Source organism: Rhinolophus hipposideros (genome assembly GCF_964194185.1).
Source record: "Rhinolophus hipposideros genome assembly, chromosome: 8".
In the NCBI taxonomy this organism is placed as follows: domain Eukaryota; kingdom Metazoa; phylum Chordata; class Mammalia; order Chiroptera; family Rhinolophidae; genus Rhinolophus; species Rhinolophus hipposideros.
The window spans coordinates 16,670,382-16,688,032 of record NC_138054.1 but is presented as its reverse complement, the minus strand read 5'-3'; the positions used below and the strand labels follow the sequence as shown (position 1 = coordinate 16,688,032).

Sequence of the window (17,651 nt, the reverse complement as noted above, 5' to 3'; positions counted from 1 at the left end):
AAGTTACATGTTTTTTTTTTGTTTGTTTTTCTTTTTGTATATAGAAATTTGTCATGTCTAAATGATCAGATTTGTATGGTTATGGCCTGGAAGAATTACTACGTAAAAGGCTCTTAAACTATACCTATGCTTCCTTTATGTTTATGTCACATAGAGCCCTCTTCTGAGGAAGGGCAACTCTGTATTCTGCAATTTGAGAATACTGTTCATTCCTATGCTGAAAGTACTTCTCTGAGCTCCCTTCTTAGTTTAAACTCGTAAGCCATTGCAACTCCTTTTTCTTCAGAGATGATGTTTGACATTTTTAGCACTTCCTGTTCCAATAAACCCAAAGAATATAATCCTGAACAAGAAGTGTTTGTAACAAGGGATCCTAGCTACCAATAAAACAGGACTCATTATGAAGACAAAAAAAAAAAAAAAAAGTTCAGCCTTCTTCCCCCCCACACACCTCATTTAAATGGGGGGTAAAACATGGATTTCAATTGAACTGCCTCATTTTACTTTAGTTTTAATTTTTTTCTTTAATATCGAGGCCAAAATACATGTGAGGCAACTTCTCAGAAGCGTTATAGTCTGTCCAAAAATCAAGCCAGCCAGCGGATACTGGACGGCTGTGGGCTATTGAGCAAACCCACCAATTCTTAAATCCAGACTCTCCAGCTTCTCCCTTACTGTTAGATGCAATGTTTCTGGTAGCTGACATTCACCTGTACAATGGCGGGAGGGAACAGTGGCTTCGGATTTTCACGTCCTCTTGACTTGCATACAAACGTTTCAGCTGTATTAAAATTAAGTGCATTTGGCCAATAGGTAGTATCTATACAATAACAGTCTCTAAGAATTTCTGTAACTTTTCTTGGCTGAAAGGATTCAAGTCTTCCACTGCAGATAATTGGAGACTTCGCCCAAGTTTTCTTTCCCTTTAGTTTGTTCATTTGCTGTCTGGATGGCAATGAGCCTGTCTCCTTTTCCATGGCCAGTCTGAAGGCCTCCTTTGGAAGCGTTGTTTACAGTAATCTTTGCTGAAATAACATACTGTCCTCTGGAAAATCAGGTCTGAGATGACACTAGCTTAGAGCCGTTGTCTTTTAAGAGCAGTTACCAAGAAGTCAGGTGTGCAGGTTTCCTCTGGTTCTCACACGAACCAACTACTCTTAAGTTATTATCTGGTCCAGGAGTGGAGTAAATTCTAGTCAGTGAACAATAAACTTGATACCTGTGCATTCGGTTCTGTGAATACCGCCCTTTTGGCCTTTTGTGGAGGTTTCTTCCTCCCCAGCCATCACTGCTCACCTGTAAACCCAAATGAGTGTCAGCTGAAGGGAGGTTTCAGTAGAGCCCTGCTAGTATTCATGGCGGCCTTTAGTTAAAACAGAGTCCTGGTATCTAGCCAGTGGGATCCGGGCCCCAGAGCCATCTCTGAGATCCATATCTATGGATGTTTTAATAGATCATTACCCACCAAAACTTCCAAGCGTGTGCCTCCCACCGGCCAAGGGAAAAGAGACACCAGAATTGAGGACGCTATCAGACTGACATGGCCAGTACAGAGGAGAACGAGGGAAGGAGTGATGTTTTGCACCTTATTGAAAAGAAAATATTAAGTGCATACATAGTTAAGAGCTTTTATTGTGACAGGAGAACTTTTTTCCATGTGCGTGCACACTCTCTGTAATTCCAGTGTAAAATATTGTACTTGCACTAGCTTTTTTAAAACAAATATTAAAAAATGGAAGAATTCATATTCTATTTTCTAATCGTGGTGTGTCTATTTGTAGGATACACTCGAGTCTGTTTATTGAATTTTATGGTCCCTTTCTTTGATGGTGCTTGCAGGTTTTCTAGGTAGAAATTATTTCATTATAATAAAACAATGTTTGATTCAAAATTTGAACAAAATTGTTTTAAATAAATTGTCTGTATACCAGTACAAGTTTATTGTTTCAGTATACTCGTACTAATAAAATAACAGTGCCAATTGCAAATGTGTCTGTCCTTGCCTTGTGTCAGTTCCTTGAAGAAAGATGAGGCTGAGAAAATGCTGGGAATTCTTCCTTCTTTACCTTCACTGTGATCGCTGGGTAGGTTTTGGGGGGTGACATAGGCATTGCCTTTACTACTACTCATTTTTTTGGTGGGGGTGGGGAAGATAGGTCATGATGAGGTGCTGAGATAAAAGGCACATTTCAACATCGGATGTCTTGCCTCATTCAGTTTGTTTACTTCTCCTATCGGAACACTACTGCTTAGAAGAGATATGTTTCCAATCAGCATTTGGGAGTTTCACGGGCTCATGGAGTATTATCGATACATTTAGTAGTTTTGCTGCAAACCCATTAGTGGTCCGAAGGCAGAAAGTTCACTCCTGTTTCCTGTAGTTGGTGCCTGTTAGAAACTCAATGAGCACGGGGTCACTCAGCAGGCGGAGGGGCCTGGTTGTCTCAAAAATACTGCACCCCAGCTTTGCACTGTACCATCTCAGAAAGATGGGGCTTAGCAGTTGCCCCAGAAAGTAATTCCTCAAGGACCCGTGACTTTCAGTGACATCCCCTGCCCTCGCCTGCGCATGTGGCTAGCAAATCCTTGCAGCTGTGAGGTCTGCAGAGGTGGAAGAGAACTCTCCACATTCAATTAGCCGAGGGAGGAAAGGGTAACTCTTATCATTTTACTGTCTTCCTGGTTAAGTGTTTGGGGACATCTCACCAGGACTCTCCTCTCAGGACTCATGAGCTGAGGCCCTGATACATTGTGAATGTCAGTGTGTGAAAGAACATGCACCTAACCAGCGGTGACTCGGTGACCTGGCAGCCTGGACAGGAAGGGCTGCCCATGTCCCCTCCTCCTCCAGAGCAGCTTGGGCGAACACACTGCATGCCAGGGGCAAGTGTGGGGCAGCAGTCTGAATCACTGCCTTGTCTTGTTTTAGCATTAGATGCTAATGGTTCTGACAAGTTTGGGGTCCAATGGCTGTGAGACTTCTTCACCTGGACTAAACATTGATTAGGGGAAAAACCTTTGCTTCACGTGCTGCAGTGAGGCAGGCTTTGAAACCATTAGGAGCACAGCAGGGGCTCCAAGGTGAATGGCATCTGGTTCCCAGGCTCTTCCTCCCTCCCCGCCCACCCACTGCTTCCCTGGAGGGCCTGCAAATGGGCAGCCACCTGTGTGTCCCAGATGACACCTGGTCTGAGAGCTGCTCTGGTGGAGCTCCCTCAGCCCCATTCCAATCAGAGGCAGAGGTGAACTGGCTACGGACAAGGGGTGATGGAGCCTTAGAAGTGCTGCTGTTTGGAAAGGCTCTGCTTCAAAATGATCCTGACGAGTTTGTGGCTTTTTCAGTCACTCAGTTTTCACTTCCCTAAAAACTGGATGGGCGAGGGACCTGCCTTCCGGTTTGTGGAAACAGAGCTAGTGTGCAAAGTCTTTGCACACGACAGAAAACAAGCACACATCACTGCAGAGAGAGGCCCCAAAGGGGCCATACTGGGCTGAAGAGTGTCCCCTTCCTGAACACACTGGGTGTAACACAGGAGCCCAGCCTGAGAAGGGACACTGGTCAGTCCCTTACTACTGACCACTGCTGCTGGTCCATTTTAAATGGATCTCTTTAGACCCTCCTTCCTTTCACCGCTCTGCCTCATTTTGCAATAAAGAAAACTCATAAAACTAACACACGTAAGGGCTTGAGTGTCCCACACATCTTCCACAGGACAGGAAGGGGCTCCCCCCTCACTCAGGCAGCCAACAGAATAGATGGGGCGCCTCCAGCACATCTTGCTCTGGGTTAAGCACCCTCTTGACTCTCATATGGCAAAGGTGCAGCCATTCATGTTCCTACAAGCATTACTCTTAATGGATTTGAGGGGCAAGGTGTTAAAACAGAGTTCAAGTTGCTGGATCTGTAAATGTATTTCCTGTAACACAGGAAGTGGACCTCTGATTTCCCGGAACGGGATGATTCGGTTGGAGTCGTCATATGCTGTCCGTGAACACCATGAACATCAGACAATTCACCCTCATCCAGTAGGACCGTGTGGTCCTTCCCTACTCCAGGACCATCACTTGCCTTTTCAAAGAAAATGTACTCCTGTGTCTGCTTCTTTAGCCTTCTTGAGAAGTGAACACAGTAAAAAAACATCCTGGCCTGCATACACTTTCCGGTCCTATTACTCAAGTAATGCTTCCAGAAGTAGCCAGCCATCGTCTATCCATCCATGTTCACTGTTTAAACAAATGCCATGGTGGACTGCTTCGGACTTCTGCCAAGGCACTGGGTCTTTTCTCTGAGAGAACGCCACGGTTACCAGTCAATGGATTGACTGTTGTACCAGAGGACCGTGTGCTCCTTCCGTCAGAGTATTAATCGCCGTATCAAGGGAACAGTTCTAACTCATATTTTAAACCAATGCCTTTGAGGAAGCTACGGCTCAAGGTTTTTCCTGTGTTTTTTTTTCAGTGGGACTCTACCTGCTAATTTTTGGTGGATAACCTTTCAATAAAACATCCTGTGGGGTTTCCAAATAATAATCTCTTTAAGAGAGAGGCCAGCCTGACAAGTTGGGCCTGAAAACGGAAGGGGAAGAGATGGAGGAAACAAAACTAAGTGAGAAACCAAGAAAAGGATTGCTTCTCAGGAGCACCAAACCCCCAAAAGGCACATGTAACAAAGATGGTGAAAACACGTCACCACACTTTGTATCTATGGGGAACCCAATTCTTATAGTTTGTGGGTCCAGCCACTTGCTTTTGTTCTTTTCCATTAAAAAGAAGCTGGAGGAAGCGGATGCCAGGTACTCTGACTGTGGCCTGTCCAGTCAATCCTCGCCTCCCTGCCCCTCCCCCCCTGAAGGTGCCTTGACTCAGAGCCAAGAGGGGCTCGCCACTAGCATGTCTGGGAAGAAGGTCTAAAAGCCCCAGCTTCCTCAACAACTTGGTTCCTGAAAATGCAAACTCCAGCACTCAAGTATGTCTTAAGATAACAGCATTATATTAAAGTGAAACCATTTTCTTTAAAAAAAAAAAAAAAAGAAAGAAAGAAAAAGGTGCAAGTGTTAGTTTTAACAATGAGGTTATGAGTTCCGGGCAGCTGGGCTCTGACAACTGATCCTATCAGTGCCCTGCTTCTGGCCCCCCCAAAAGGCACGAGGGGCATCCCCAAAGCCTCCAGGCGGCAGAAGGAGGAGGAGGCAGCATTCCACCATTCAGGAGCAGCCGGAAGCTCGGATGTAACAGAAGGAAGGAAATGGGAAAGCAGCTGTGTGGGGAAGCTTCAATGAGCGGGACTGTCACCTCATCCGCAAGGTTAGCTGAACAGGGTGCTGTGCTGTTGGGTCACGCGGATGAACGTCGTCCTCCTGCTGAGCTCTTTGAGCTTGGCGGCCCCCACATAGGTACAGGTAGACCGCAGTCCCCCGAGAATATCCAGGATCGTGTTTTCTACATCCCCTTTGTAAGGCACTTCCACAGTCTTGCCCTCAGAGGCTCTGGAAGAAAAAGGAAGTTTTTCTTTTGAGCTGGTTCTTTTTCCTTAAGAACCCAGCCAAGCTCGTTCCCATAAGCTTTAGCACCTTAAGCAGCCCCAGGGCACTCAGGTAGGCTGGATGCCACCATTCCCCCATTCCCACACTGTTCCAAATGCCAAGCTGATCTGCCAGCATCCCAGATGAACACGTTCCTCCCACCAGCATGCATGACCTCACTGCTGCTCCTCAGAGTACCAGGGAAAGGAGTCTTCATCACTAACACCGGATGAAGCCGTAGGCCCATACCCTCCTGCACAAAGACCTTCTTCTCAGCAACCTGCCTCCCCTCTGCCCCTAACCGAAACCCACTCCACCTTAAAATCCATACACCAGGCTCCAACTCACCCAGAGCCTAAACGCCTAAGGGAAAGGAGCACAGAGCTGGCGGATTACCTCTTGAACACCCCCTGCCACTGCCTCTCCTGCTTGCCCTCCCCGACCAACAACAAAAAAAGCCTGGAGCTTCACCCTCCTGCATGCCAGCTCTCTGATCAAACACTGAGTTGTCTTCAAAGGGGATAATCAAGAGGAGGAGGCAGACACCAAAAAATGAACAACTCAAACCCCACCAGGTTACGTGGGAACCTCCAACAGCAAGATCCAGTGTCGCCCTCTAACGGCCTGTCTTCCCGGGGGGGAGGCGCTGTGCTGGGCACGTTCCCCCACACACTCCTTTCACTCACACACATCACTACACCTATCGTCCTGGGCATGGAGGTTCCCAGAAAGGTGGAACCAGAGGAGAACTACAGACTTTCTTGGCACTGGAGGCTCTAGGGCTTTGGTTAGCGTCTTTCCCCTTTTCAGACGAACACTTAGCAATTCAGAAGGTCTGGCATATGGCACAAAATTGACCAATATCTAAGTGTCCTTGCTGAGCCATTGTCCCCCTCTTCATAAGGCCACCACGTAACACTGTTTGACTCCACATGTCAGGTCTCCTTAATACAAAATAGAGATACTGTCCAGGCTTGCCTTTGGAGGGACATCACAAGAAGGAAACCTCCAATCTATGTGAAACTCTAGCCCTCATCTAAGGGCCAATGTGGAAATTGTAGCAATTAACCAAATTCTGGAACTTTCTCTAGCTGGTCTCTTCAACTGGAAAAAGAGCATCTCTTGATTAGAAACTTATTAGTTAGAATTTCAAAAGGGTATTAACTCTTATACACTGAAATCTACACGTGCAAGACGACCCGTCGGTGAAATCTAGCTGTTTAAACCATCAGCTAGAGCAAGGGCTAGCCGAGTGGGTGGCTTAGAGTCCCGAAATCATGAAGCAAGTCACTGGTCACACGCAAGATGGTTCGTGTCACAGCACTCTGTGACCAGAGACCAAATCTATGCACGTGTGCCTGCAATGACTGTCCTTTCATTTTCTTATGGCGGATTACCTCTTGAACACCCCCAGTAAGTCTGGGCGCTGCCCCCAGACTTACTGAAAATTATCCAGATTCTCACCATTGCTTCTCTGCTAACTGCACCTTTTATAAGTCATTTATTGTGGATGTTCAAGTCTTCTCATCTGTAAAATGAAGGTTCTTTGATCTGTCTCCCACTGACAATGTGATAACTAAATGGTTAATGATTGGGAAGGAACTAGCAAAGCATAAATAATGGCCTTAATCGAATATAATCAAATAAGAGAACTGTCCTCATGAGATAATGGGGATGAGGCTGCAAAGTGCCAGAAAAAGAGAAGGAGGGAGGGAGGGAGGGTAGAAGGGAGAGAGGCAGAGAGAGAGAGAGAGAGAATGGATGCAGCCTCAGGGTACCTTTGAATTACGGTTCTAATTCCTTCAGCACTTCCCTTCCTGGCCTAAGATTCAAATCCACTTCCAGAAGTGAGTCTTGACACTCCTGAATATTTTATTTCCTTTATGTCTAGACCTTGCTGCAGTTACAGGAGAGGCTTTTTCATTTGGCCCCTTGGCTTCTATTTGAGCTAGAGGCTAGTCTGGCCTTCCCTATCTGCTTTTCTTAGAACCCATCACAGATGAAGCAGCTAGAGGGCAAAAAAAATGTACTGCAGGCAAAGTATGTAGCCGCTGCTGAATCACAATGGCTCCACTTACATACCAGTAGCGAGGAGACCCTGCACAGGGCCCGGGATGGTGACAATGGGAAAGCACTGAACTTCTTGGCCAGAGTTCCAGGTTAGCGCTGAGGTGGTGATCCTCTCCTTCCCCCGCCCCCCTCTTCCATCCATTACCACATGGGACAAAGAGCGGCTTCTGAGGCGGCATGGGAAGCAGTGTCCCCGTTTTGACTGCCTGAAGGTGTCAGGGTGAAGGTCTAAATGGAGTCCCCTACTCCTCTTTCCCACCCTCGCTTCCCCACACTATCATCATTTTTATTGAGGTTCCCTCCAAAAGAGTGAAAGACTAGAGAGAATGAGGATTGAAGTCAGTCTCCCAGTACCTTACTGAAGAACAGAGCTCTGGGAGAGTACCCCACACCGTCCGGCCACCTGCGTGCCTGTAAACCTCAGGGGAGCTCTGGGATTTGGGGGATTCTTTTTACCTCTAGTTTGGTTTGAACCTTATATAATGCATCTGAATCCCATGTCCCCAAAATAAGCTTTTAGGTGTGGAAATAATGGTAGGACACAGAGGGTGTGAGCCAGGGAGGGCTTGGGTTTCCATCCCACTACCCGAGGCTTCCTGCAGAAAGGCCACCAGCCCACTCACAGCACACTTCCTTCTGAGGTGGCCAGACCTTCGGTCCTGTCCACTCTGTAGCCTGGCATCACGGCTGACCCCAGTGAGCAGCAGCCGCAGGCTGTCCAGAGCAGGGCAGGGCAGTGGGTATATTCTGTCACAAGGTTCTTAAAATACACATGCACACAATGAAGATGGGAGTGAAATAAAGGCCAGGTTATCTTTGGCGATGATGGATTTAAAATAATAAATAAATCAGCAGAACATCCCTTCTGCAGTGAGTGACACAATTAAATGGCCACAAATGCTTCCTGGGTCAATTGTCAGTGCTTAGAGGCAGGTGAGAGTCTTGGGTGAGCTACTGGAGGTGACACATGGCATTCTTCAAGAAAGGCCTGACGTCCATGCAGGGGTCCAGGTCACACCTGCTTCATACGCAATGGGAGACCCATGCTTCAACCCAGCCCTTGCAACCTGATCTCGCCCCAGGCTGGAGATTAGAGGTTACTGGGATGGTTCAGCACAGGCTCTCTCAGCAGGACAAGCAGGTAATACTCCTGCCCACCCCTGGGAAGTCTGCAGTGTCACCTCCAGGACTGGCTGAGCAGGAGTCATAACAAGTCACACATACCGCTGGTCACATTGCCAACCCTCCCAAAACACTTCTGCTCTGCACTGCCTTTTGAGGGCCCCAGACACTGCAAATGCTAGATGGGTAAAAACTGTGGCTATCTAAAAAGAGGCAAGATAGGTTTTCTAGCTCCTTCCCACGGTGCTTTAAACAGAATTGATATTCTCTGAGACCTACTTCTAACCCCTCTCTGTAAAGAAGCAGGAGACATGTGAGTCCTCACCAAATGAAAAGCCTTGGCTCTGCCCCTTACCTGTATTCGGCTACCCCTCCCACGTGTTTCTTCATCGCCGTTTCGGAGCTCATGCCGTAGAAGAGCTTGAGCTTCTGCCCGTTCCTCTCGATCAGTTCTCCAGCACACTCTGTATGGCCCGAAAACATCCCTCCCAGCATGACAAAATCTGCTCCGCCTCCTGAGCTCCAACATGGGGACAAAAGGAAAGCAGCAGAGAAAAGAGCTCAGAAAAGATCCGCCCTGGAAAGATCCCAGTGCTGCTACCAATTCACCCTCTTTCTGGCTATAATTAAGATAAAAGCTCAACCTCTCTCCTTTTGAGAACAGTGAAGAAGGTCCCCCTGACAGGGAGAGGGGCACTGAACACTCAGGAAACAAATGCAGCCTATTGAAGCTTGCTGGCGAATACCCTGGACGGTCCTTAGTGGTTGTGAACGACCAACTTTCAGAGAAACAGTAAGAATTGAACGGCAGCTTAGACTGCACGTTGTCCAATCTCATACTTAATTCAGTAACTCCTCTACAGTGCCCTCATCCAGATCTGGTCTGCCGTAAGCTCTCAGTATCTCTCCTTCTGTTTGTGCAGATCATGAAAGGACCTCAGAATAGACCAGACCGAACCTCCCAACACTAGCGATTGGCATGAATCAGAGAAACCTGTATATACGTGTGTATATACCACGTATACTCTACCTCCACCTCTGTTGTGATAAATATTTGACTTCCAGAGTAAGTAATATCCTCTATTAATCACCAAATAACACGGAACTTCCAGGACAGGTGCACAGGAGACTGAAGTTGCCTTTGTAGTCTATGTTGGAACAAGACCAGAACAGCTGGAACAGCAGTGTCCCCAGGGCTCACTGCTGTGTCCCCAGGGTTTATCACAGTGCATGGCACATGGGAGATACAGAATGACTAGTTCTCAGGAAAGTAGAAAGTGTATATGGACAAAATAGAAACAGTCCCCATTCCCCGTGGGTAACTGCAGAGTGGCTCTCTACTATTAAGTAAGAAACTGCTACGTCTGCTCCTTCTGAGTAACTCCTATTGAGGGTTTACATTTAGAATTCGAGGATATCAGTGCACAGATGTATTAATTAGGATGAAGGACACGAAGGAGCAAGCATAGGAACTCCTGAAAAGTACCTCTTCCATCTGGCGATTTAAATATAAGGGGACTTTGGGGCATGTGTCAGGCGTTCCAATCCCTTCTGCTCAGCCTTACAGAAAGACAGGCTCTGCAGGGCTGGCGCCTTGGCCCGCAGCCAGGCAAGCAGGCACACTAGGACCTGCCCACTTGGCAATAAGCTTTGCAGACCCTTCATTGCAGGGTCCAAGCACAAATGCTGGCTCCTTGCCCCCCTGCCATGATCACAAGGGGGCAGAGGAGACTTGGTGTCCAGCCAGGCCTCCTGATGACCACAACCCTGGGAGCAGATGTAAACAGCAGGAACACAGAGCACAGATCTCCTCAAGCAATGCTTTGAAGTGGCTTCCAGTTATTTTCATTTCTGAACACGCTCATGTCTTTTTCTAACCAGCATTTTCCCTGACACAGTCCCTCTCCCTCAAGCTCACTCAGTTCCTGGTCGCACACATTGGAAGGACCGTAGATGAGGAAAACGCCAGGAACCGCCCAGATCTGTTAACTACGAGGTCCTTATTTAGGACCAATCACTCTACAGTGTACTCAGCTCCCACTCTGAGCAGGGAGCAGCACTGTGTGTACTGTTAGCAGGGCAGCCAAGAGGGAACAGGCATCCGCATTAAGAAGATGCAGCTCAAACGCCAATAGTAAAAATGTCCTTGGCTGGTGGTCCTTACATTAAGGCTAAGGGAGCGCACTAGTATAGCTGGCATCCTGACTTCTCCATGCTCTGCCCGAGTATGGGACCCTGACCTTGTCACTTGCCTCTGCTACAAACCTGGCTGCTGAGAACACTGCCTCGTATTTCCTTCTGTCACTATCAGTGTTTAATTTAAAAAAAAAAAAAAAAAGAAGAAGAAGAAGAAGAGCTAATGCCTAGGCCTCAGACATTCTATGGGATGAACTCTGAACTGGCGATGAAAAAGCGCACAGGAAGTCATCGCTGAATACAGGGAAGGGGAAGAGCCACTGGCATCCCTTAAGAATGCTTAAGACAGAAAGTTTCCCTTCACTGAAAAAGAAAAAAATACAGCAGCAGCAAATGCAGCCCTGGCATGAGGAAAGGAGAGTGGGTCCAGGGGAGTTTTGTTTCTGCCTCCTGCCAGATCACACGGCTCCCACTTCAACCTTTGGAGGCCCCAGCTGTGCAGCCAGCTCTGACTTCTGAACAGTTTGCACCGCATGTTGAGATGCTTGACTTTCTAGCACTTTCCCAAGAAAAACCCAAGATCCCAGGCTGGGGCCCTGGGGGCCACCCCACTGGCTCAAAGCTGGACACTGCTGCCCCCTAGTGGGGAACGGGCTCCTTAGCCTCTGGTGAGAAACTGCTGCCGGGAAGGCGCCCCTCCTAGCATCAGATCTCCCCAAGTGAAGCCCCAAAGACCCTCGCTGAAGTTACTGCACATCTGACCTGGTACTGTCCTTTTCCACAGGCGCCCTGAGCCTTCTCAGCCATGACTTCTGAGCCATGATTTCAGCCATTCCCGGCTGGCAGGATGTCATCCCTAGATCTATCTCTGGGTACTTGGCTTGCTCTGCGATCAACCAGAATGAAACTGATGCCAGGATTTGGGCCAATCGGGCCTGAAACCATGGGAGGGAACACTCAGGACGGGCCCAAAATACCCCGACAAGTTCTACCTGCTCATTCTGGTTCCCACCCCATTCCCAGTTCCCACCCCACCGCCATCACGCAGCTGCAGCGACCCTCCTCCCCACCCTCCATCTCCTTACCAAAGGCTTTGGCGACATCTCCTGGACACGTGCAGCCTCCGTCCTTCCAAGTGGAAAGAGTAAAGAGGATGTCAGTGGGAGCTCACCAAAGCTGTGCCTCTCCCCAGGGGTGTCTGGGAATTGATACCCGCCCCCCCCACCCCCAGCCAAGTACAAAACCCTCAGAGCCAAAGTCAAACACTCACCTCCACAGGGCACCTTCCATCCGCCCACCCCACCCTCTGTATGGGATGCAGGCGGCAGCTGGAGCCGCTGAGCACAGCAGGGGCTCCGACCTCATCCTCCTCCAGCATTTTACACAACACGCCTAGCCATTCCCATTCAAGTTCATTCCCATTCGGTAGTCACCTCTCCCTCCCTCCCTGGTGTGAGGTGAGATGTATTTCGTACAAGCGCTGAATTATTTTAAGAGCCAGAAAGGTCACTGAGTCAGTTCCTTTATACTTCCAGCCACTCCATGTGTCTATAATTCACCTTCACGTAATGTAACTGGGTACGTTAGAGTCAAACATGCATTCCTGACACCTGGGGCTGCCTGAATGCCTAACAGGACAGTCTGTTATCTTGGGCTGCCCAGCACAGTTCAGCTGGGCGCGGGGCGGTTATGTTTAAACACCAGCAACACAGTACCAGCTTTCTAAAATGCAAAGCCCACTGTGCTTCCTTACAAACACAAAAGGCACAAAATGACCAGGCTCCCTGCTATTCGCAATGTCGCCTGTGTGAGGCGTGAGGAGGCAAAGGGCGCTGAGGGTGGCCTGGAGTAGGAGCCAGGGAGAGGCAAGGAAGCAAAGGCACTGGGCAGGCAGAGTGGCGCTCAGGACTAGCGAGGTGCGACAGAGCCTGGACTCAGCGTGGGCCTTGGAGAAACACCGCGGTCTCAGAGGGAAGTGACTGTCCCCAGAAGGTGGCACCCTGCCTTGGAGCAGCCAGAAAAGCTTGGGAAGAATACAGAAAACACAGGACACCACACTACGTTGCTTTACAATTAGCAGGAAGATGTGTGTGCCTCTGGAATTGGAGGGCCTCTCTGTGGAACTGGAACCACTTTACCAATAGCGTCTCCAACTGAGGATATGGGGTCACAGTCCTGTTTTTTCTATGTGCTAGTCAGGCCTGTGACTCCAGGATCGAGAACTCAAATACAGCTTCCTTACTTCTTTGCAGTTCTGATCACAAGGTAGGTGCGAAGGCTAGATCTTTTCCTTTTATGCATACTTACTGACTGCAAGTATTTCCTCAGTCAATTGTGTTATTCCTATGTGGCTTCCCTGACCCCCAGACGGCCACCGGCTCTCTGATTGCAGAGATTATTATTATAATGATTATTGCAGAGGTAGTCTCTCCATTTAAGGCAACTGGCCAAAGCCCTCCATGTGACAACAGTGATAGGGTTTCTGGTTCTGTATATCTAGTTAGCGCTTCAGAGCTCCAGAATATTTACTTTCTCTTTCAAAGGTACAACTCCATATGCCCTTCACCTGTCCCGCCAAATATTTTTCAAGTACTTCATCTCTTTATCCAAACCAGTTCTACACAATAGTTTCAAACTTATAACCTCGGAAGATTAAACTCATGCTCCCATTAAAATAGGTCCCTAACATACGTGACTTTAAACACACACACACACACACACACACACACACACACCTTAAGTCTTTTGCCCACTTGCTTGTGAGTACCTTTGACTGCTGGGTTGTCTCATGTGGGGCCGTGACATGCCACTCTCTTGTGCTCAGTGATGAGGCCTGACTCAGAAGAGCAGAGGTACCAGGACCCCAAGAAAATGAGCTCTTCTCTTCTCAGGATTGGCCAAGATGCCCACCGTTAATAGGATTTAGTGATGTGCCACGGAGAGGAAAGCACACTTATGGCGTCATCTGCTCCCTCTGCTTTGCTGTGTGCGTCTATGGAACAGACTGTGCAGACCACGCCAGCTGCACTGCACCTTTAATCTGGTGCAGCCCAGCATCCCCTCATGCTTCAGGGCACAGCAGTCTGCTCCCTACTACCATTTGCAAAAGTTGTTCAAAGCATCCTTTCCTGTGCTCAGGACGCAGCGCAGTAGGGCAACCCTTGCACTCTACGATACACACAGATTTTCATGCATCAACATTCATCGCTGCTGGAAGGTGGTTTAAAAAAAACCTGTATACAAATATTCCAAAGGTTACCTGTTTTGTTTTTCAAGAGTGTTAACATTATATTTTAGTAGGAAAGGCATCACACCACATGAGTGCTGATTCAATCTGCAAGTTGTGAACATACCTCTTCTTAAAAATATTTGCTCATCCCTAAAATACGGGGTGGTGAAAGCATGCAGGGGGCAGGCAGAGGGAATTTTTCCAAACTTCATTCTTCCATTCAAACACCACAAGAACCTGAAGTTGATATTTTATAGGTGCGGGAAGAAAATAAGGGAGGCTCAGAAAGTTTGAGTGATTTGCCCCAAGGTCACAGGGCTATGATAATGGAAAAACAAGATTAGAATCCTGGTTAAGAGTAAACTCTAAAAATGTCTATCAAAATATTAGCAGTGGGTATCTTAAGAGGATGGCAGTTCTAGTCATCTTTATTTTCTTTACCTTTATTTGTATTTTCCAACTTTTTCTAGGCTAACCCTGTTTTGTAGGGGAAGTTTTCAAGCCTAAAAAAATTATTTGAAAGAATTTGTTTAGGTCTTTCTAAATAATGCTGAAGCTAGCTGAAAGTACTATATTAAATCAATACAATTACAGGAAATTTGCTGATCCACCTTTACTTCTTTGCTGCGGGTCAGTGAGCGGATGAGAGCACTAATGACTGGTGTCCGGGAAGGAACGGGTTGGGGGTTGCTTCGAATTAACCCAACCCTCCGTCATTAACAGCCTCCCACGACACTGGGCCTCCTCAGACTCGGTAAGCATGTTCCCTATGTCTTCACAAAATGTACTGATTAAAATGTGGAAAGTGAGTAAAGACGAGACAGGAGTGTTTCCAGCCAACCTAGTCAGAGGAAGCACTTTTCGTTTAGGTCCTGTGAAGCACTACCAAGGCCAAGCCATTGGTTAGCAGTTCAGATCCCTCCTCTTCAAATAGTTCAGCGGGTGCTGATGCTTGGCTTTCCATGGGAAACCATGCTTGAGGACTCTGAGGGCAAAGGTCGAAGGAAAAGAAGAGAGAAAGGTGAAGTTTCCCGAAGCAACGTGGTGAGGAAACGAGCAGCCCCAGCGTCCTGCAGAGACCTGCATTCTTCGTGACTTCAGCAAGTTCTTCACCCTCTGAATCTCCTCATTTTCTAAATGAGGGAGGGCCAGGGAAGGAGTGGAACACTGGAGGGGAACAGACCTGGGTTTGAGCACTGCTTCTGCCCTACAAGCTGTGTGATGCTGAACAAGCTACTTAAGGTCTCTAAGCTTCAGTTTCCTCACCTGGTGTGATGGTTAATTTTATGTGTCAACTTGACTGGGCCATGGAGTGTTTAGATATTTGGTCAAATGTTATTCTGGATGTTTCTGTGGGGGTGTTTGTGGATAAGGTTAACACATTTGAATCAGTAGACTGAGTAAAACAGACTACCCTCCTTAATATGGGCCGGCCTCATCCAATCAGTGGAATGGTCCAAAAGGGCTGACCCTCCCTAAGTGAGAGAGTATTTCCCAACTGACTGCCTTTGAACTGGGAAATGGGCTTTTTCCTGCCTTCTGACTCCATCTGAAACATTGGCTCTTCCTGGTTCAGAGGCCTGCAGACTCAGACTGGAACTCCACCATCAAGAATCTTAGATCTCTAGCTTGCTGACTCACCCTGCAGATCTTGGGACTTCTCACCCTCCATGATCATGTGAACCAATTCCTTATAATACATAGATCTCTCTCCTCCCTTCTGTCTCTTTCTTTCTCTCTCTCTCTCTCTCTCTCGCTCTCTCTCTCTCTCTCTCCATACACACACACACACACACACACACACACACACACACGCACGCACCCACTATTGGTTCTGTTTCTCTAAAGAACCCTAACACACCTATCAAATAAAGATAACACCTATCTTGTCAGGTTGTTCCAAGGATTAAAGATTAAATGTGTGTCATTCCTGGCAGATAGTAGATGCTCAATAAATGACAGACATTACTGCTTTCTAAAACTGTTTCCACCTTTCAAATTCTCTCCTTTGTGTGATGTCCCTAGCAAATGACTAACAAAATTAACTCGTCACACCTTAATCTTCATCTTCGCAAGGGGTATCCTGAATGTTTTAGATCTCTGCCTATCAGAAGCCCATTTGAGCCACGATAAACAGAAACCTGATTCAAGTCGAGCCTGTTGGGTGTTAAGCCCCAGCTGACCAGAATCCATGCTGTAGCTTCCTTCTGAACGTCAATGGCATGGATGTGCTAACTCAGCAACTGAAGTGTGAAATGCAACAACTGGAAGAAAACTGGACAAAGAAAACTGGACATATATATGTCATCCACGTAAGTGGAAACCATAGTTCTATCCGAGTCTGTCCAATTATACCTGACATGTTCTGTCCTATTCTGAGCATCTCCTCTAGAAGGAGAGAGACATGATAACTCTCTTCAACTGTGTGAATGGTGCCCACAACAACAAGGTGGGGAATTACAAATAAATTGAGGATTTCAACTTGACGTTCATTCAACTGGCAAGATTTAGTCGCCTAGTACTATGGTACTGCTCTAGGAGCTTCATGAAAGTGTTGGTACATCATTGTCTTTGCCTGCCCTCATCTCCTTCCTGTATATTTCTCAACCCACAAAATCTAACTTCTGCCCCCAGTATGCCACTGAATCTGCTATCACTATAACTAGTGACCCGCTGGTAGCATCTGACACCACTGTAGACGTGATTAGCTAAGATGAGGTCATCCTGGAGGAGGGTGGGTCTCTCATCCAACAGGACTACAAAAAGGAAAAATTTGGACAAAGACAGACATGCACACAGGGAGGACGCCATGTGAAAACTGGAATTATGGCGTGACAAGCCAAGGAACCAGACGCTCGAGAGGCCTGGGACAGAGCCTTCCCCAAAGCCTTCATGGGCCTGCTGACAGCTTGATCTCGGACTTTTGGCCTCCAAGACTGTGAGACAATATATTTCTCTTGTTTAAGCCACTCAGTTTGGGGTGGCCTTCTCATTTTCCCAAATCTCCACACATATCCCCCATCATGCTACCTACCACCTCAAGTTGTCTCTGACTAGTTGTTACTAACTAATGTGCCCACCTCGCTCACTACAGAGTAAGTGGGGAGCAGGGCCTGTGTCTCTGCTGTGACTGCACTCCCTGCTCACGCCCAAGCCCACGCGATGCCACTGGGGGACGGGCAACCAGGAAGCAGGGCCCTGCAATCCTGAGACGCTCCCCAACCCATCCCCCAGCCCCGCGTGTAGACTTACAGAGATGATGTGCCCCTTCAGGCCATGGGCAGAGTCAGCGCACTCGATCACGGCACTCAGCTGGGGGTACCCCACCCCCGTCTTGGTGCGGGTAGTGCACACGGAACCTGATGGAAGACGTGAACCCCAAAGACAGATGGTTATGAATGAGCAGAACGTGACACAAAAGGACAGCTCTGCCCCAATTTACTGAGGACGAACTTGCCGTGGCAGAGGAAAGGTACAAGGGGAGGGGCTGCCCAGTAGCTGGATAACCACACTGAGTGGCCCTGCCCTTTGGGTCTTCATCACAGTCACCTGCTCGTCCAGAACACACTGCA

At 47.8% G+C, this 17,651-nt stretch overlaps 1 protein-coding gene across 2 annotated transcripts in view; it reads right to left on the bottom strand.

Annotated features, from left to right (window-relative positions):
* Window positions 1-526: 526 nt before the first annotated feature.
* The window catches only part of GMPR (guanosine monophosphate reductase), a 41,449-nt gene continuing 24,324 nt past the window's right edge, over window positions 527-17,651 (bottom strand). Inside the window, exons 6-10 of one of the 2 annotated variants that reach the window (XM_081057554.1) lie at window positions 17,332-17,438; window positions 11,936-11,978; window positions 9,070-9,229; window positions 5,293-5,486; window positions 527-1,296 (exon numbers count right to left, since the gene is read on the bottom strand). In XM_081057554.1, coding sequence (XP_080913680.1) covers window positions 5,306-5,486; window positions 9,070-9,229; window positions 11,936-11,978; window positions 17,332-17,438 — 491 coding nt within the window. In that variant the 3' untranslated portion in view covers window positions 527-1,296; window positions 5,293-5,305. Of the gene's footprint in view, window positions 1,297-4,969; window positions 5,487-9,069; window positions 9,230-11,935; window positions 11,979-17,331; window positions 17,439-17,651 lie in introns of those variants that run through there. The other variant, XM_081057553.1, reaches the window with a different exon arrangement.